At 57.4% G+C, this 18,643-nt stretch overlaps 7 protein-coding genes and 4 non-coding genes across 11 annotated transcripts; 5 read left to right on the forward strand and 6 right to left on the reverse strand.

The window, feature by feature from the left end:
- Window positions 1-186: 186 nt before the first annotated feature.
- Window positions 187-1,175, reverse strand: A1Q1_02510 (uncharacterized protein; the record flags this gene model as incomplete). The annotated part of the gene is made up of 2 exons (XM_014323772.1): window positions 187-751; window positions 847-1,175. 2 exons carry the CDS (start codon window positions 1,173-1,175, stop codon window positions 187-189), a joined length of 894 nt encoding a protein of 297 aa, XP_014179247.1.
- A 548-nt stretch (window positions 1,176-1,723) lies between these two features.
- A1Q1_t331 lies at window positions 1,724-1,807 on the reverse strand. Its single transcript has one exon. It is a non-coding gene; the product is annotated as a tRNA-Ala (tRNA).
- A 703-nt stretch (window positions 1,808-2,510) lies between these two features.
- On the reverse strand, window positions 2,511-4,316 carry A1Q1_02511 (transporter; the record flags this gene model as incomplete). Its single annotated transcript, XM_014323773.1, has 1 exon — window positions 2,511-4,316. One exon carries the CDS (start codon window positions 4,314-4,316, stop codon window positions 2,511-2,513), a length of 1,806 nt encoding a protein of 601 aa, XP_014179248.1.
- Window positions 4,317-7,190: 2,874 nt separating this feature from the next.
- On the reverse strand, window positions 7,191-10,064 carry A1Q1_02512 (uncharacterized protein; the record flags this gene model as incomplete). The annotated part of the gene is made up of 3 exons (XM_014323774.1): window positions 7,191-8,795; window positions 8,853-9,547; window positions 9,836-10,064. The coding sequence occupies 3 exons, from the start codon at window positions 10,062-10,064 to the stop codon at window positions 7,191-7,193; spliced, it is 2,529 nt and encodes an 842-aa protein (XP_014179249.1).
- Window positions 10,065-11,216: 1,152 nt separating this feature from the next.
- On the forward strand, window positions 11,217-12,045 carry A1Q1_02513 (uncharacterized protein; the record flags this gene model as incomplete). Its single annotated transcript, XM_014323775.1, has 2 exons — window positions 11,217-11,244; window positions 11,297-12,045. 2 exons carry the CDS (start codon window positions 11,217-11,219, stop codon window positions 12,043-12,045), a joined length of 777 nt encoding a protein of 258 aa, XP_014179250.1.
- Window positions 12,046-12,297: 252 nt separating this feature from the next.
- Window positions 12,298-12,952, reverse strand: A1Q1_02514 (uncharacterized protein; the record flags this gene model as incomplete). The annotated part of the gene is made up of 2 exons (XM_014323776.1): window positions 12,298-12,502; window positions 12,582-12,952. The coding sequence occupies 2 exons, from the start codon at window positions 12,950-12,952 to the stop codon at window positions 12,298-12,300; spliced, it is 576 nt and encodes a 191-aa protein (XP_014179251.1).
- A 296-nt stretch (window positions 12,953-13,248) lies between these two features.
- Window positions 13,249-13,345, reverse strand: A1Q1_t330. Its single transcript has one exon. It is a non-coding gene; the product is annotated as a tRNA-Leu (tRNA).
- Window positions 13,346-15,178: 1,833 nt separating this feature from the next.
- Window positions 15,179-15,729, forward strand: A1Q1_02515 (uncharacterized protein; the record flags this gene model as incomplete). Its single annotated transcript, XM_014323777.1, has 2 exons — window positions 15,179-15,422; window positions 15,623-15,729. The coding sequence occupies 2 exons, from the start codon at window positions 15,179-15,181 to the stop codon at window positions 15,727-15,729; spliced, it is 351 nt and encodes a 116-aa protein (XP_014179252.1).
- A 607-nt stretch (window positions 15,730-16,336) lies between these two features.
- A1Q1_t314 lies at window positions 16,337-16,425 on the forward strand. The gene has a single exon. It is a non-coding gene; the product is annotated as a tRNA-Lys (tRNA).
- A 231-nt stretch (window positions 16,426-16,656) lies between these two features.
- Window positions 16,657-16,747, forward strand: A1Q1_t315. The gene has a single exon. It is a non-coding gene; the product is annotated as a tRNA-Lys (tRNA).
- A 729-nt stretch (window positions 16,748-17,476) lies between these two features.
- On the forward strand, window positions 17,477-18,544 carry A1Q1_02516 (uncharacterized protein; the record flags this gene model as incomplete). The annotated part of the gene is made up of 1 exon (XM_014323778.1): window positions 17,477-18,544. The coding sequence occupies one exon, from the start codon at window positions 17,477-17,479 to the stop codon at window positions 18,542-18,544; it is 1,068 nt and encodes a 355-aa protein (XP_014179253.1).
- Window positions 18,545-18,643: the final 99 nt, after the last annotated feature.

The following is an 18,643-nucleotide window of genomic DNA, read 5'->3' on the forward strand; positions in this document are numbered from 1 at the left end:
ACGCACGCGTGTGCTTTGTCTACGTTGAGTCCAGTCAACCGTCCGCTCGCCCCTCTGCGAAATGCACTGGCGGGCGGAGCATCGGTATGCTTGACTGTGCCTCGCTATCCGTCACCCCCTGCGCTGATGCACTTCACCGCACCCATCCGCAGCTCATCTCCAGGCAAGCCTGTTCAGCTGGAAACTCTACTTCGCAGCCGACTTGGCGCCGTCCTCCTCTTCGCCGGCGACGCTCTTGTCCTTGAGCTCGGTGCTCTCCAGGACCGTCTTGCCCTTCTTCTCGAGCTCCTTCCTCGCGTCCTCGTCCACAATCTCAAACGCAACGCTCCAGTACATCCCTTCCGGGTCCAGGGGTTTGTCGCCCTTCCGGCGGCACACGTACGTGACCGGCTGTCCGTCCCAGTACTTGAGCAGGTTGAAGGAGACGCTGAACGGCTTGGGGAGCTGTACGCTAAGCGTGTTGAAGTCGAGGATGCCGTTTGAGAACTCCATGCCCATCTCGATGTCGGGCGTAAGCACCAGGCTGGAGCGGTTCGACGGGTCCGCGAGATACTTTCTGCGCGCGGGCGTGTCGTTCGCCAAGTGCGCGACCTCGGGGATTACCGACAGCGAGTCCTCCTCCACGAACGCCTTGCCGCTCTGGTCCTCCTCGCCCTTCTTCATCCGCAGCTTCGTCATCGTCGACACGACGGGGGACAGCGCCCACGGCTTGTCGGCATACACGTCGAGCTCGAGCGTGGGGTCGATGAAGCTGTCGTTAACTCTTAGTTCCGGAGATGACCGTCGGGCGCCGGCGTATAAGGTCCATCGCTCGCTTCGTAGGCTAACCCAAGCTAATAGACTCACTACATGAACTTGGTCGCGATGGCCGTTCCCCACGGCAGCGAGTCACGGATCGGCAGCTCGAACACATTGCCGAAGACGACCTCGTCAGCCGTCGGCGAGTCGAGGAAGTGGCCTCGAACGACAATGCCGTAGGTCATGTCGTCTCGCTTGCCGAAGTACGCCTCTCCCTCTCCCGCCTTGCCCTCGCCCTCGAAGCCCTTCACGTAGACTGCGATCGTGCCCTCGAACTTGCTGTTCTTCACTGGAGTCGGCTCGCCGTTCACATGGCACACTGTCGTTGGCGGGTACGCCTGGTCCGTCGAGATGAGCACGCGGAGCTTCGGGGCCATGGTGCTGGACTCCTGGTTTCTTTGGTTCGTCTGAGGTCGGTGATAGGCGGCGCGTGCGTGTCTTGTCGTGTGTGTGAGTGACGTGTGTGTTGTCTGCTTGCTTCCCAAGCAACGATCGGAGGTTGAGTGTTTAGAGAGACTAGATTGAGCGAATGGAAGAAGTCAACACCCGGCTGAGAAAAACCAGGCCCAGTGCACGATGCCTGTCCGGAACCCGGTTCCGCGAGCCGGCGGTGCACGCCAACATGAGCTATGAAGCTGGACGCGTGCAGATCCTGGCGGGAAGCTATGACGTAGTTGCTTCGGCGTCGGGCCAGTGAAAAAGTCGGACCCTGTGCGGCCCTGCGAGCGGCGAGTCCAGGCTGCGTTTCAAGCCGTTGGGTGGCCAGTGGGTACTAACCAAGTGCGGTGAGAGGACATGGCTAGCCTTTGCGAGACAAAACAACTTGACCTCGAGTTTATTTTCAGAGAACTCAGCTGGGTACGCGCAGAGAACCTCAAAATGAGAGGAGAGTCAAAGGCAATTGACTGCTCGAGAATCAAAAACTTGGAGAATCGGTGAATCGAACACCGGTTTCAGACAATCAGCATTTAGATGCGAAGTCCGCGTCTTACCACTAGACGAATTCCCCCGGATTTTCCGGGTAGTGGATTACTGGCTGCTCGGTTCGAGCGGCGCGAGACTATAAACTCTCATCGAAAATTTCAGTAGTTTTATTCGCTTACACGTCTAACCCTTTGATGCTTTCATCCTGCCCTCTCTGCTCCGCGTGAAGATTCTCAATATGTGAGCCCGGACAGCAGGGAAGAATATAGTTGAGAGGAGAGCCGCTATCCATGGAACCGCTGCTGGAGGCGCGGGCAGTAGACGCCGCCCCTGTCTGCGGTGTATGTCAACCCTGGCTCCGTCTCCCTGCCAAGGCGTCGGCATACGTCGCCGGCGGCCGTTTCCTGCACACAATCAGCACCTGCATACGTGTGCCGATAAGATACACAATCTGTAGAGGAGATAAGATACTGCATGCGAGTAGTGATACGTGCAATCTCGGCGTCTTCCTCTGCCTTGTTGTCAGCCACGGCCAAACCCAAGTCAGTTTAGCGTCAATGACAGTGGCGGCCAAATTGTGAATATTCCTGCGCTGCCGTCCAACAGTCCCAGAGCGATGCAGATTGTTCATGACATTCTATCACGGGTATATAGAGTCTATTATAGGAAGTCTAGGTATGCTTGTGTGCTTGTAATGGTACACTGCCCGCGCCGGCTGTAGCGGCACGGGTTGCTGTGGAAAAATGGAAAATTCTACTGATAATTCTTGCGAACGCGCCACTCCTCACTTAAGCCGCCATGCCGGGAGTGACGTTGAGCTTGAGCATGTTGTGGTTGCGAATGAAGATGCCGAAGACGAGCGCGAGCGCGAGGGCAATGTAGATGGGGATGTAGGACTTGGAGATCGCGTCGACGTACGCGCGGATAACCTCGTCGCGAACGGGGCCGGGCGGGACCGACTCGTAGATCGCAGACGTCGACTGACGCACCAGGTCGAACGGCGCATCGGGCGCGTACGACTTCAGATACTTATTCAGATAGACAGACTGAACAGTGTTCACGATGCCCATTCCAATGGCTGCCCCCGTAAGCTGAAAAAAGGAGACCGTGCCGGACGCGAGAGGGATGAGTTCGGGGGTCTTTGCGTACTCGGCCTGGACGGAGAGGATGATGTTCTGGAAAGAGAGACCGATACCGAAGCCGGCGAGGACCTGGAAGCCAATGATACGGGCGTTGGGGGTCGAAACGCGGACGGTGTAGAGGAGCGCGAAGCCGATGATGGCGATGGGAGGGCCGATGAGGATGAAGGGGTAGTAGCGGCCGAACTTGGTGACGAAGCCACCGGCAATCATGATACCGGCACAGGTGAGGAGCATGAACGGAATGACCGAGATACCACTCTCTTGAGGCGACTGGGCGCGGCCAGCCTGGTAGAAGAGAGGAAGCTGGTAGGTACCGCCGAGCATAGCGAGCATGGTCATGAAGACGGCACCCGAGGCTGAGATGACGGTGCGGTTGCGGAGGATGTCCTTGGGCATGAGGGCGTACTCGCCGTACCAGTTCTCCCAGATGAAGAAGGCGGCAGTGAGCAGAATGGCGAAGACGAAGAGGACCGGAATGCGCCAGTTGCTCCAGGCGTAGTTGTTGCCACCCCACTGGAGAGCGAGGAGCCAGCAAGTGATGAAAAGGATGACGAGGGCGGAACCGATCCAGTCCATCTTGACGAGGGCGCGCCAGCCGGTGCGGCCGTCCGAGCGCTTCATGCCGGGGTCGCGAGCGGGAAGGAAGACGAACACGGCGGCGGCAGCGGCACCACCGACGGGAAGGTTGATCCAGAAGCACCAGCGCCAGGTGAGGCGCTCGGTGAAGACACCACCGAGGAGGGGACCGATGACGGAGGAGACGACGAAGGCGAGACCGAAGAAGGAGAAGTAGAACGCACGGCGCTCGACGGAGGTGATGACGGCGATGATCGCAATGATACTGACGAACAGCGCGGCGGCACCGAGACCCTGGATTGCACGAGACGCAATGAGCATCTTCATGCTGTTCGAAACGGCACAGAGGAGGGAGCCGAGTTCGAACACGAAAATCGCTCCGAGGAGAACCCACTTCGCTTTGAGGATCGTGAGCAGCTGGCCGGCGAGGAGAATGAAACCACACTGCGTCAGGAAGTACGCAGTGATGAGCCATGGCACCTCGGCGAAGGCCTGGAACTGAGAGGCGACGACGGGAATGGCAGTGGCGACGATGGACTGGTCAAGGGCGAACATGAAGACGACAAGCATGAGGGCGCTGAAGACGAGGACCATCTTCCAGCCATGCAGGACACCGTCTTGCGGGATGCCGTTGCCCCCGGCGGCGGGCTCGGTGGACTCGGCAGCGCCGTCCTGCTTCTCGAGGTCGGTCTCGGCGACCTTCTCCTCGATCGGCTCCGCATCGCCGGCGGTGGAAAGCTTATCGAGGTCGCGCTTCGAGCTGTTCATGCTAGGAGCTTTGGAGTCAGACGCGACCAAGGTGAGGGCGTCTTCGCGAGATGCGTTGATACCGAGAGAGTCGACCTTCGGGTCCCTGGCAAGGGTCGGGGTCGTCATGTCTATCGTTGTGTGATTTGCAGTTGTTGGAGTACTGAAGATTTGGAGGATCGCTTAAAGTTGAGTGGGACGAAAGATGTGATGGAGAACGTCTATCGGCAACTTTGGCGAACTGTTATGTAGTGTTGCAGTGCCAAGATGGGCTCGGAGAATGCGGCAGCGACCGAGGCAGAGCGATGCCGAGGTATAGACGCCGGAGTGGTGAGATTTGAAGGACACTGACGATGGCCGTCGGCGTTGTAGGCTGGAGTCGCAGATCGGTCCTTGTTGTGACACTTTTTATGGTGCTCCTGGCCGACTGGCACTTTGGGTGGTGGCGCAAACTGCCCGATACCCGGACCCGGAGCCGGGACCGGCGCGTGGTGGTTCCCTAGTTCCCTTGGCTCCTTTGCACAGACGATTTGACGTACTGGACGACTATGGCGTGTGGCGAGCTGGCGAGGCTAATTGCTAGCATTAGAAGGATTTACTGGCCGACTAGGAAAGCCCCTTGTAGCCCTTATGGTCGTACCGTATGGCCGTTCCGGCAGAGCGAGTCGTTTGCGCGCTCGAGTCGCACATGCATTGTGAGAACTCCTGAAGCTCCAGAGTTGACCAGGGCTGAGTCATCCCGATCGCCCTGGCTCGCTTGGACGTCTGTGGATGGTCCGCCGACGCGAGCCGCACCCAAAGTCAGGTCCCTCGGATCCGGCGTTAGTCACTACAGTGACATTTCTGCACTTGAAACGCTCGACCTCCTTTGGCGTACCGGATCCGCCGGAGCAACTCGCACTCGCACTTTGCTCAGCACGGAGACCTGTCTCCCAGCCATCCGTTTCCACCACAGAAGTCGGTGAAACCATCCATGTCTTGATGGACGCCATGCACACATGCAAACTACGGCCTGCACACAAAGGCAGCACACCCGTCGGCCACTTTGGCTTATCGCCCTGGTGCCTCGCGAGCCCCAGCCAAATGGCAAAACAATTAATCAAGCGACCTCCAAGAATTACCACCAACGGAAGCAAAACATGCCCGTCGGCCATCCTTCAGAGGCGAGATTCCAGCCAACCGCTGCACTTTTGCCAGCTGGGCTAGTGGGTCGAGGATCTGCTGTCGTTAGTGCGTCAGTTTGCCTCGTTAGCCTCATTTAGCAGTCCACATGCACAATCCTCGTGGCAGATTTGGAGCCGAGACCGAGCCCGATGCCTGCTTCCGATATTGCGGATGGCGACCGACGGCTTCGGCGCCTTGGACAGTCCCACGGTGCCAGGCTGGGGGAATGGAGCATGGTGCTCCCATTTTGGAACACGAACGCGTCATGTCCAGTCAACTCCGGTATGGATGCATTGGGCATGAGCATTCCTCCCACACCTGGCAATCCGCGACGCCACCACTCCGCGTGCGCCCCAGCTGAACCCTTAGTGCCAGGTGCTGATGGCCTTCGGCCAGATCCCAGTGACACCATGAGGTCGTCGCGCCCTCCGTACAGCCTCGCGACGCGCACGCTGCCGTATCTTGCCGCTGCGACACCGAAGTGTAACCCGAACTCCAGCCGCAGGCCACTCCACACACCGAGGCACATGACTTCGCTGTTTCTGCGCAGGCAGCACGTTTAGAACTGCGAATCTCGGAGCATTGGAGCACCGAGCGCACGGAGTGGCAAAACGGGAATTACACCTGCCAAGACTGGTTCAGTGAAGCTCGACCGGCTCGGCAGACAGGGCCGGGCGTTTCAGCTTCGCGCTCGAGGCGTGTCGGCGTTGAAGGCGTTCTGGCCGTCGGTCGACGAACGCCGACCTATATCAACAGCAATGTCGATGCACGCTCTTACCTTCTTGGCTCGTAATCTTAGAACATTGGCCGGTATCGCGTGGCTCTGGTCTGCACAAAGGCGGAGTGGCACTCACACTGGCTGGTTGCTGACTTACTGTGAGGCGAGGCGCGGCAGCAGATGTCGTGTGGTGGCTTGACCGAATCCATCCTTCAGTCCGATCTCTAGTGCGAGAAAAGGTGAATCGGGTATGGGAGTCAACTCCGAAGAGGGCAAGGTCGACATGCGAGAGCCTACTACTTATACTGCATGCTCAGCAGCTCAACGGAAGGCTTTCTGGCTGACTACGATGGTTGGACATTGGCCCGGCGGCATTCATGGCCATTGATGCCCGCATCGGCCCCCGCACAGTGAGGGCGGGTCCGGGACTGACCTCCACAGCTGACATAACAACCAGCAACGTATGCCAGGGCTGCATGGAGGCCGCATCAAAATCAGTCCGCCGCCCTGTATCGGTAGTGCTGATAGTTGCATGCTCTCTGGTCGTCGGCGCTCATTGGCTCCGCGATCTTCAGTTCGGCGAAGGATGAGACGCAGATCTTGAACGTCGATGACAGCTGGTCATGTGACCACTCCGGAACAGCACCCTCCATCGTGAAGCTGGGTTGCGCCATTGTCAACAAGGAGCACTCTATCACCTTGATGCAGCTGATAATCATATCTCCTCTGCATGGCGACACAGGGAACCTGCGCTATTGGCCAGTGTGCGGGTCGTCGTCCGCTTCGTGACCACGAGCAGAAGTGTCGCCGTCTGCGGTTACGTAAAGCTCGATGTCCATATAAATGTAACAGCATTGCGCCGAGATAACTGTTTGGGGTCTTCCTCATCGCCACCGTTTTCTGCACCTTCCAGCGACGTCCACTTGTCTCAACAGTTCCTAAGCTCATAACTTTCACCGCTGTACCACTCACTTGTCGGCCTCCGGAGACATCTGACGCCAATCTTATTAGCTCGACAGAGTGGAACGCAGTGTAGCTGCCGTACTCGACCGCTATCTCTCTGTGCACACAGTCGTCACATCACAGATACACACGGTGAGCGCCCTCCCACTACATGACGGCTATCCACCTCGCACCTTTCGGCCACCTGTGACTTTCCTCGTCTTCTTCGCCCTTGCGTCTGGAAGAGCATCAACGCCTTTGCGCTTGCGTGCGAACGACGGCTGCCTTGCGCCAGGCGGGGCGCATGCGGGCTTCTCAAGCATACCCTTCACCTCCGGGCCGAACGGGGTCGCCCGCTTGCACCACTCCTTCTCCATCTCGATCGTGAGCCGACTTTTACGCATTTGTGCGAACAGCATACCCTCGTCGATCGTGTTCGGGCAGAGGAGCCGGTAGATCGAAACTCGGCGGACTTGTCCCATCCTCAGGATACGGCCCTCGATCTGTTCCCGTTTCGCGAAAGTCCAGGCGTTGTCCAACGTGATCAGGACGCTCGCACGGTGGAGGTTGACGCCGGCGCTGATACATTGCGAGAACAACAAGATCCGAGACTTGGACTTGCAAATCGCCTTGTGGTCCTTGTCCTTCTGAAAATCGATGATAACACGAGCCTTGCTATCCTCACCCATGCGGCCATTGAGTGACGCCAGAGGAATACCGGCGTCTTTAAAACGTCGGGCGATATAATCAACCACCTCGGGGTCCGTCCATTCACAATAGATGGCGATCTTCTGCTTCTGCTTATCCTTCAGATTCTTCTCGCGGTCGAGAACCCCCTTGCAGATCTTGATGGCCTTCTCTACCTTGGGTGACAAGAGCTCCTTGTAGCTCGAATTGATCCTGGGAGGACTGACCAGTAGCACTCGCTTCTTGATGTCGAACCCACCAGGCAAACTCGACCCTAGCGAGATCTCCTCGAGAGCTTGGGGAAGCCATTCTTCGTCGTTCTTATCGTCATCGCCCTCTTCGTCTACACGACCTGCGGCTTTCTGCTCCTCGCAGATCTTGTCGTACGCGATCCGAAGCTCGGGATACAGTTCCAGGGACACTTGCGTCTCGGCATGCGGCCACAAGTCAAGGTGGGCTTCCCTCGTGCGTCGGATAGCGCGACCTCGGGCCATATCCAGCACAACGACAGTAGCCCAAGTGTTCCACTGGGTATACTCGTCCCACTTCTTCTTCAGCGGCTTGGCCATTTCGGGGCACTCAGTGGGGAAGAGCACATTCCAATCTTCCAGCGGGTTTTCCGTGGCATCGTTGTGCGTGGACGGCAAAGTCTTCAACGCCTGCTGGATCGCCCGACGCTCCCCGTCGAGAACCAAGCAAAAGTGGGCCAATCGTCGGTAGCTTCGATTGCGGTCCTCGTAATCCCTTTCAATGTTGCCGTTGAACTGCTTCACGGGAGGCGGTACTTCTTTCCATCCAGGGAATGACTTGCTCGTATCCATGCCGCTGACTCGCAGGATGTTCAGGAGGTCCACAGGCTTGTTCCACAGCGGTGTCGCAGTCATGGCAAGGGTATGATCCGCCATGGGCGGGAGACGCTTGGCTTGATAAAAGCGCTTCGTGTTCGGCTCACGCGCTTCCTGGACCTCGTCCAGCACTAGGAATCCCCACTCAGTCTCGAACAGGAATTTCTTGTAGAACTTCGTGGTGGCGTTCTGGTGATCGGCGTTCTCGTCGGTGTTCTCCTCACTGTCGGAATCGGACTCCTCCAGGTTCATCTGCGTGTTGGCCTCTGACAGCAGGTCATGCTACGACATGATGACAACAGGACACACATTCGACTTGCCGTTCTGGAAGGCGTCGACTTGCCGATGAAAGGAGCTGCGCCCGAAGGGCTTGCGAAACTCGTTATAGGGGTGCAGATGGAACGAGTCGTGCTCAAGCACGATGTCAATCTCCTGGCCGATCTGGTCTTTTGTGGCATTGGGCGTGACGAAGAGTATAGGCTTGCGCTCCACAAGCTGTGACGTGTTGTATTCGGCAGAGAATGAGGTGGTATCAACGTTGAGCAGGGTGGAGAGGACTGCCTCGGAATTGAGAGGGATAGGAATACCTTCCTCGTGGGCTTGCAGGATCCAGCGACGGTACGCCATCACCATCATCGCCATAGTCGACTTTCCGAGCCCCGGGTCGTCGCAGAGCAGGAACGGCGGTCGCTTGCCGACGGGGGCAACGCCTGGGTCAACTTCCGTGATAGAGGATGAGGACCTGCGCAGGTTCTCTTGGGTCTTGCCAGAGTCGGCAAACAGGACGGAGAAGTACTCCGTCACGAAGACGAGCTGGTGGAGCTTGGGCGTCCTGTTGGTCATGTAAGGAAACAGGACGTTGCTCCGAATCGGATTTCCGCGGGGGAGGGTCGGGCCCTGCTCAAGAACAGCTTGGATCTGGAAGGACTCGATGCCCAAAATGCAGACGTGGTCGTAAGCGTCCCATTGCTCTGGTTCGACCTCTTTCCAAGGGGTCGTCAGCCCTGAGACCGTCGCCTCAGCCTTGGGTTAGCGAACTTCCGCGAGACCGCTCACCGTAGATGGAATGGGTTTGTCCATTACTCTTCGAACGTCGTCGAACGACAGACCGAAGTCAGATCGAATTGCAAGCGCTCTGAACTGCGCTCGAGAGGGAAGTCACATCGTGAGAACGTCTACTTAACTAGTTCCCTTGTCTGCGGCCCGGCCTGCAGGAGAAAGCACCGCGCCCTCCTAATCTGAGGTAAAGGACGTCCTTTGAGGAGGAATGATGTTCGACAGGGGCGACACACACTCCCTGTCCGAAGATGTTCTCAGCACGAGATCAGGTGACCCTTCGCCCTTCTCGCTTGTGGTCGTTCGTGGTCGTTCGTGGTACAGGCCACCTGTGCGTAGCATGTAATGCACACGCTCTTCCGTCTCCGCTTCGGTGTTCGCTGGCCACGACTCTTCGTTAACACAGTTGCTTCCCGAGCCTGTGACTCTGATGCACGACCGCTGCCACCACACCGTGGTCATCATGGTATCCGGAACTGTGAGTCCGACTTGATGGCAACCTTGTGTTTCGACTATGGCTCCCTCGTACACAGCCCCGCATCCCGTTCGCGTGGCGCACGTCACTCGCAAGGCACCGGCTGCAACGTCGAAGAGGACATGGGAGGAGCAGCTCGCACCGAGATAAAGCGTGAGTGATAAGATAGAAGGCCGAATCTCGTCACTGGGGCAGTCCCTCAACCTTACGGAGAAGGTTAGGCCGGTCTGGGCAATGCTGTGTCTTCCCGCAAGCATAAATTCGCTAAGCCCGATGACAGGCTCTCGGATGAGGAGATGGGCAGCATCCGATCAGCACCCGCACCACATGTGCGCCGTGTGGGCGGGTGCGGGGTTGCATCAGGATGCACAGCAATCGACAAGCTGACACACGCCAGCGTCCAGCATCGCGACGCATCCTCAGGTCGCGCCCAGGGTTGACTCCGTGCACCCTCCTTAGACTCGGCCTGAAACGCCCGGGTAAACACGTGATTGACAGGGACTGCCCTCCGACCCTGGCAAGCGGGCCAGTCCGCCAGTGGGACGGCTTGCGCATGACAGCATGACTGCATGCATGATGCGTACGATACGTAGAGCATGTGAGACTAATCCAGGTGCAGCAGCCACTGTCCCGCTGCCCAGCCGTGGCTGACAGAGCTCCGGGTCTGAATGACGCTTCGCTGGGTCCATGTCTGAGTTTCGGAGTCGGAGACAATCGACATGACTACGGGACTCGGGGTACAGGGTGTGTGGGTAGACTTCGAGTCTACTCCGAGGCACACGGCACGACGGCACGGCGGGCGACTGCTTGAAACATGCTAACCCAGCATAAGCCTCACAGTTCGGTCCTGACCACCCGAGAACAGCCCGCAAGAGTAACGTCGGCCAGCGTGGACGGCAGCAGGGTAACGTGCTGCTACAAACGCGGGTTGTACGCAGACATGGCAACCGGGAGCGGCACCTGGCCGCCGAGCATGCACATGCATCTGGCCATCCTATGGTTGCTGGTATGCTGCGCAGTCATCTGGGAGATATAAGACCCAGCAGATGAACACCATGCAAAATCAACCAACCCGCTTTCTAGCACCGAACCGATCCACACTCATTCCACCTCAACACTCTTTAATCGAAACAAACAGCAAAATGGTCTCTCTCGCTGTCGTAGCCCTTCGTGAGTACAGGCTACGCAACTCTCACAGGAGTCGGATGAACTGACGCTCCAGTCGCCGTCTCGGCCGTTAACGCCAACCCCGTTCGTGACTCTTTCAGCGCCAAGCTCGTCCGCCGCGCCGAGGAGGAGGTCATGAAGACCAAGGAGGACTACTACAAGCTTCTCCCTGCCGAGTGTAAGGAGAAGTGTGACGGCTCTGCCTTCACCGTCGATGCCTTCTGGGGCGACGCCAAGTGCATGGAGGACTTTGACGGCGACGCCTGCCACAAGGTTGTCTGCGACACCCTCCAGCAGACCGCCGACTGCCTCCAGTGCACCACCATCAGCGAGCTGAAGAAGGCCGGCAAGACCCTCTCCGACGCCGACCTCAAGGAGTACGACGCCTACTCCAAGGAGACCGTCAAGATCGAGCAGGAGCAGTGCAAGAAGCTCGGCAAGCGTGAGATCCTCGGCCAGTTCCACTCGCGCAGCCTCGTCGAGCGCGCCACCGACAAGGAGATCGAGGACTGGCAGAACGAGCTCAAGGCCCAGGTCGACGCCAAGTGCATCGACAAGTGCAAGACCACCGTCTTCTCCGGCCGCCCCTGGATTGACGCCTGCCACATCGGCGACATGAAGGAGTGCAACAAGTTCACCTGCGCTCGCTTCGACCAGATGATGGACTGCTCCTTCTGTATCTCCGAGCCCGACTTCAAGGCCGCCGGCATCGAGGGTGCCGCTCTCGACGAGTACCGCAAGAAGTACGAGGAGGAGGCCAAGAAGGAGTGCCAGGCTGAGAACGTCGAGCTCAACACTGCCTAAGCGTGCTCCCCTAATTTTCACACCTATAGACAATCCTTCTAGACTCCCTCCTACCCAGTATAGTAAAGCTCAGCTGTCCTAAGAAAGCCGGGCAGTTTAGCTAGCTTGAAAGCATGCAACGTAATTGCTGCTACAGATGAGCGTGGCCGCAGCTAGTGAAGCGCTCACTCCGGCGACCCACGCAAGTGCTCTGAAACGGGAGAGCGAAGAGTGGACGGGCAGGCGGGCCGCGGCAAGTGTCTGACAAGGTTATCAGCCCTGAGTGTGTCCTTCCATGACGTCCACACTCAGGAGAGAGGCGTCGGACCGGAGTTTCAAGTTGAGTTCTGGGGCCTGGCTTCTTGAGCTTGCTGCTGGGTGCTCTGCATCTGCTCTTTGGGCCTCCTTCAGTACCAAACCGACCTGTTTCGACGCGTCAGGTGTTCGGAGGAAGGCAAGGTTGGCATCACGTAAGAACCTTCGCAGTTAGTTCGAGGTCTCCTGAAACCTCCTCTCGGCGGCTCTGCGTTGCTTCCTTCTCTCCTCCCCTTACTGACATGCTTATCCTGGTTGCCTGGTGGAAGCTGGGGAACAGCCCAGACACCGAAACCGCACCCGCACCCTGTTGCTGCGGGCGGAATGGCCCCGCACCACCCCGTCCGCCCTGGTGTGCCCTGAGAAGATCGACCCGGCGACCAGCCCTCAACATCACACCCACGCTCCCTTTCTCGTTCAATACTGTAGGGCAGCAAGATGGGGTGGAGACGCTGACGCTGGTGTCTGGAGGTGTGAGGGCAGTGGGCGGCGGCCGCCGGATTGCTGACAGAGTGTTGGAGTGCTTTCGCTGGAACCGCGGCGGCCCCTTGCCTTCCTCATCTGCCTCCCAAGCCGCGAAAGCTAGAGGCTCTGCCCCTGCGCTGCCACGCATCAGTCGGGGCCAGAGGTAAACGGTATGGCGATCAAGGTGACGATCGTTTAGGACCCGTGTCTGATCACAGAATGGGGCTGAAAGGAAGCACGAGTGGACCGCGGAAGAGAGCCGCGAGCTGCAGACTGCAGGATGGCACGATCCTGAGTAACCCACAATCATCCGCAGCCTCGACTTCCTTCGACCCCTCAGGCTGGACGTTTTCCTACTCGAGAGGCACTCTCGAGCAGCTGTCTCCCAAACCTGGGCTGCCGCGAGGCAAAAGATTGGCGTAAGGGAGGAACCGAATCCTCGCTTGACGAGAGTGGGATTCGAACCCACGTCCGAAGACTGCGGAGGAGATCTGAAAGATTCACCTTAACACAGCGCCTTAGACCGCTCGGCCATCTCGCCTTGATGTTAAGCTGCTGGCTGACGTAAGCCAGCAGGGCGTTCGTGCCTGGAGCCCAAGCTGTGATCGTCCACCTACGCTCTGCAACTTTCTGAAGAGGGCGCAAGGGTGGAATACTCTGGTGCGGAGGCGTATGCGTAAACAGAGGGGAGGTGAGGGGGTCTCGGGTGATGTCGCGCCAGACTGACGCACATCTGCTATGATGTAGACAAATTGCATGAATACGGGCAGGCGGTGCTCCTCGCGGAGGGCGAGGCGTGAACGACGGTAAACGCCAGCTCTAGGAGAATGCCCGAGAGGGAAGGCCCTGTCAGTCCTGCCTACGAGTTCGGGGGCGATCATGATCCGGACTCGAATGACCCTCCTTATTCAGAAGGTCGCCATGCAAAGCCCACAGGTCAGGTCACGAGGTCCAATTCCGAAGTCAAGCGACTGGCACGACGCGACCCTTTCGAAAGACGTTTACCGATCTTTTCACCGAGTCAGAAACTTTCGCACGCCTAATTGATCAGCTGTCATTCTCCGTTCACGCATAGCTGTCACGGCGCAAGAGAGTTAAGGTCATGACGAGAGGTCCCCAAGATGCAGGTCTGGCTCTCGGCTCGGAACGATCGGTGGACTGAATCGGCGCCAAGGCGACACAGCTTCGAGGGCTCTGAGGCGTTCGCGGCGTTGGGCTCTCTGGCTACTTGTGGTGTGATGTCACGGATTCTCACCTTTCGACGGATCCATTTTTCCAGACTCTCTTGCGCAGGAACAGTGGACCTGGTGTCTGCAAGATGCGTACAGCTCAACGCACTACTACTATAACGGCTTTATGCACATGTCTGTGCGCAAGGTTGGCACGAGGCGTTCCCGTCTTTCAGCTGTTCGTTGCATGTGTTAATGCGGGAAGGTATCAGCGGCATCGGCAACTGATAAGATTCAGGTACGGCCCCCAATGCTCATCCGCAGCACGAGGAGAAGTGAGCTCTGCAGCAGTTGAACACTGTGCGCGGACAAGTTTCGCCGTTGATTTCGGGCTACAGTGTATGACCAGGGCCTGTCTCGCTACGCCTGGCCAGGGCACTCTCGAAACCCCCCACATTCCATCTCACGCTTGTTCTGTGAATTGGAGCGGACACTCAACAGGCATCCGTCAGTCTGGAAGTACCGGATGTAGAACCCTGCAGTCGGCGAAGAAGAGGCGCTCGGCAAACTCAACGACTGCCTCCATTCTAATCAATTGGAGCTGCTGGTGTACGACTCCAAGACAAATGCCCATATGCCGTGAAGGGTCGTGACGATAGGCTCCAGGCGCACCCAGGAACCTGACGATAACAATTGGGCAACCCTTCTTGCCTAAGAGAATGTGCCTCACTCCGTGGCTCTGAACATTGACAGAGCCCAGAAATTGAGGACCTAGCAAGCCCTGTGGATGACATGCCCTGTGGATGACATGTTGGAGGCAAATGATGCCAGGATTCACGGGTCAGCGGCAGAGGGCGAGCGCCAGAGTTCCGAGGATCCTTAGATTTCGGCACCGAACTCAACGACGTAAGCATGATATGCACTGCCTCTTGATGGCCGCACAGAGTGGCCGACTGCCTTCCCGAGCGACGGGTGGGGCATGACGGACCTGAGGGTACCGCGAGCCGTGAGCCTCGGGATGAGCGAAGAGCTCCGGCGACCACGTTTGCACCTTACCTCACCCAGTACCTTACCTTAAGTCTGGAGAGGGCGCTCTGTGTAGACGGAAGTTCAGTGGACATTCATAAAGAGCTGAAGCGGCCTCTCTGTACGGTGCAAGTTACGAATCCTAGAACAGAACTCAGCAACAGCAACAACTACGAAACATGTGGACTCCCCTTGCTCTCCTCGCCCTCGTTGCCCCCGCGCTCGCGGTCCCCTGCGGCAAGAACTTCACCATCACGTCTGCCAACAAGGGCGATGCCTGTCTCGGTGCCACCTATGACAGCGGCTTTGCTACCGTATCGAAGTGCAACGGTAGCCCCGGACAGACCTGGATGTGGGATGGCCTGAAGATCTACAACTATGTCGGCCCTGCCAACAACAGGGCTTGCCTGACTTTCAGCCCCTGTGAGTTGACTTCAGGAGAACCTTCTAACGCCAGTCAACACGCAGACTTGGATCACCGGCCAGGTCGGTCTTCAGGGCTGCACTGACCCCACTGCCGGCAAGCGCAACCAGTGGATGGTCAACTCGCAGCAGCAGCTCGTCCTCGACACTAAGGTTGAGGGAGAGAGTAAGTCCCGGCGTGCAACTACAGCTGACGAAAGCCGTCGTCCTCGACCTCCGTGACGGCAAGACCGACGGCGGTGTCGCTCAGGTCTACAGGCAGACCCCTGGTAACACCAACCAGAAGTGGATCCTGAAGGCCATCTGAGCAGCTGCACGCTTCCCACCTGAGCGCGGCTCATGGACAATGGACAATGACGTCGAAAACGACCAATAATATCGAACAATTACTCTAGTCATAGTTGAAGTAGCATGCTTAGTACCAAATGAACAGTGATCTCGCTGCCTATATGGTGTCGTGGAGAGTTTGTCGCACCCATGCCACGCCTGTGTCGCTTACTGATCATAATGATCCTTGTGATGCTCTACATGCCTTTGGCGAAGCTGACGGAGCAGCGCGGATCGAACATGTTTTTGTTTTTCGGGCTAGATAGGATAAAGGGCGGTCTGAACGTGGTCGAGGTGAAGCCACAGCACACGACCGTTCATCTAGTGTGCCAATGCCAAGGAGTGTCAGATGTGCAAAGAAAGAGAACGCCGAACGCGCCCTGCAGTCAAAATACTCGTCTCCGCGTCAGTGTGACCTGGAGAACTGTTTTTGGCGCTCCCCGGACGTGGTTCGAACCGGACATACTCTCCGCTTCGGGTGCGAAAGTGCGAAGTTTAGGTGCGAGGGCAAAATTCCAACGTCCATATCTCCGCCATTCTTGCAGATTTCGGGATGATTATTGGATTGCCGGATAGCCCAGTGTCTCGCCTCGTTATATCAGTCGGTAGATAGTGTGACTCTTACGCATAGCGCCGATTGATCACACAGTCATGGGTTCGAGCCCCATACGAGGCTCTTTTTGCTGTGGCATGAGCGGGATTCGAACCACATTAGTGCGATATAAAAACATCTACCGCTCCTAGCGGGGTTCGAAGGGCCGGCGGCTTCGTTGGCGGCAGGCGTTGGAGGCTTGGGGGGGGGGGTAATTTTGCAGAGCCCTTTCTCTCCGAATACTCCGAATTCCTGTGATTTTCTCCGCTCTCCCGATAGCCCTGCGCATGCCCGGTCTTCCAAGGCCTGTGTTTCGCCTCGTTATATCAGTCGGTAGATAGTGTGACTCTTACGCAACAGCAGCCGATTGATCACACAGTCATGGGTTCGAGCCCCATACGAGGCTTCTTTTTGAATCTGAAGCGTTGTAAGCAGGCCAGATGCGTGTTCACTGTGTTGTGCGAGTGTCAAAAGGAGACAAGGAGCGGAAGGTATTTGAAAGGAGGCCAAGCGGATCAGGAGGGGGAATGAAGCCTCGCTTGGTGCTAAGGTCACCCATGTGGGTCTCACGTAGCATCACACGATTGGAAGAGTTCCACAATGGGACCCAACCTTGCAGCGCTCTTCTGCTGCACTTTGAGAGTGAACATGAAGAGACTTCGACGTTACGCACGTGACTGCTCGAAAGGCAAGTAGCCGAGAATTGGCCGGGATAAAATTGGATCAACCGAGGTAACTTAACTGCGTCCGATAATGATGCGTCCGCATCTGCGACATCGGCTCCCCAGCTCGCATGCTCGCCGTTGTTGCCTGCAGATGGCGCAAGAGTCATTGCACTTAATGCAAGAGCGCTTGCATGTCCAAATCACCCAGCTTGCATCCTTTTCACAGCCACCGACGTCGCAAGTCGGCGATAGCCATAACACCGCCGCAACGAAACCGTCCTCCGTCGCGATGACCATACGACAACATCACATCTCCCAACAGTTAGAGTTGTGCAATCTACCGCCTAGCCACCTGGTGGATGATTAGGCCCTTCTGACTTCTGCCTATTACCCTCCTTCCCTTCAACGCATCGCCCGGGTCCCGAGTCTTCCCAGGTTCGCAGCTTCTAGTCTGGAGCAGCTCTTTCGAAATGGTAACGCAACTCGACGCCAGGTTTTACCCCCACATCATCGACAGTATCTTCGATGAACTCGTGTCCACCCACCCCCGAAAAGCCCGTCTTGTGTGCAAAGCCTGGTGCAACCGCATCGACACAGACTTCGCCAACTGGTTAGCAGTGGACACCTGCGTTCCGGGAATACGAAATCAGCCCGCGCTTGGGCCCTTCGAGGCCTGCCCGGAGCCGTACTCCTGGGAGATTGTGGCTGCCCGGCACCCGACCATCGCGTACCAACGACAATCGCTGTGGGAAGATCCCGAGACCGACTATCGCGAGGTTCAGAACGTCCGCGACATACAGCTTGAGCCAGCAGTCCTCGACATTCTCGATTCCGTGGAATGGGTGTACTGCCCTATCGGCCTTCCGCCGGCCGATACAGTGCGCTTCCAAGTCGAAAGATACCGCAGTATCTCGTTAGGCTGCGCCAACATGCTTCCTCACGTGCGCCGCATCATTTTCAGCGACGGAGCATACTCGGACGACCGCGCACGTGTAACCCCAGCTCGCGGTGAGGCGCATGCTCTTGCGGCCACGTGTACGAAGCAGAACTGCGGGAAGGAGCACACGCAGCGCATAGTCATCAACGCTCGTACGCCTGTGCCTCGCGTCGAGCAGAGAATGGCGTTCTTGCCAGAGGGTCTCCCCGAACTCGTGGTCATCTTCCACGGTTGGCGCGTCGTGCGAGGGTTCGACCACTCTCGTCTCATGAACTACCACGCCGGTGATCCGCTAAATGATATCCGTGAGGTAATCCTCGCCGCCACCAAACAGGGCACCCGCGTCACGGTCGTAAACGAAGCAATGTCTGACCTGCGTACTGGTGAAAAGCGAACGAACGTGATATGCGTGCACGAGGCAATTCTCCACTTCCTCAACGTTGACACGGAAAACGACGAGGTTCATTCACTCGAAACCCTTAGTCCTCTTGTTGAGTTCCTCACACTCGAGGAATACAAGGCTCGCGTCGGTGAAGAACAGTTCAAGATCGAGACGATGACAGATGTCACCATTCAGCGCCTCGTCGACAGGAGAGGCTGATCGTGATGTTCTAGTCTGCTCTTCACATCGCATTGCCTTCGAATTCCAAATCGACTTAATCGTGAACCACCAATGTATTGCATTGCTTTCTTGATTTCT

The sequence above is a fragment of the Trichosporon asahii genome, assembly GCF_000293215.1.
Source record: "Trichosporon asahii var. asahii CBS 2479 unplaced genomic scaffold scaffold00051, whole genome shotgun sequence".
In the NCBI taxonomy this organism is placed as follows: Eukaryota; Fungi; Basidiomycota; class Tremellomycetes; order Trichosporonales; family Trichosporonaceae; genus Trichosporon; species Trichosporon asahii.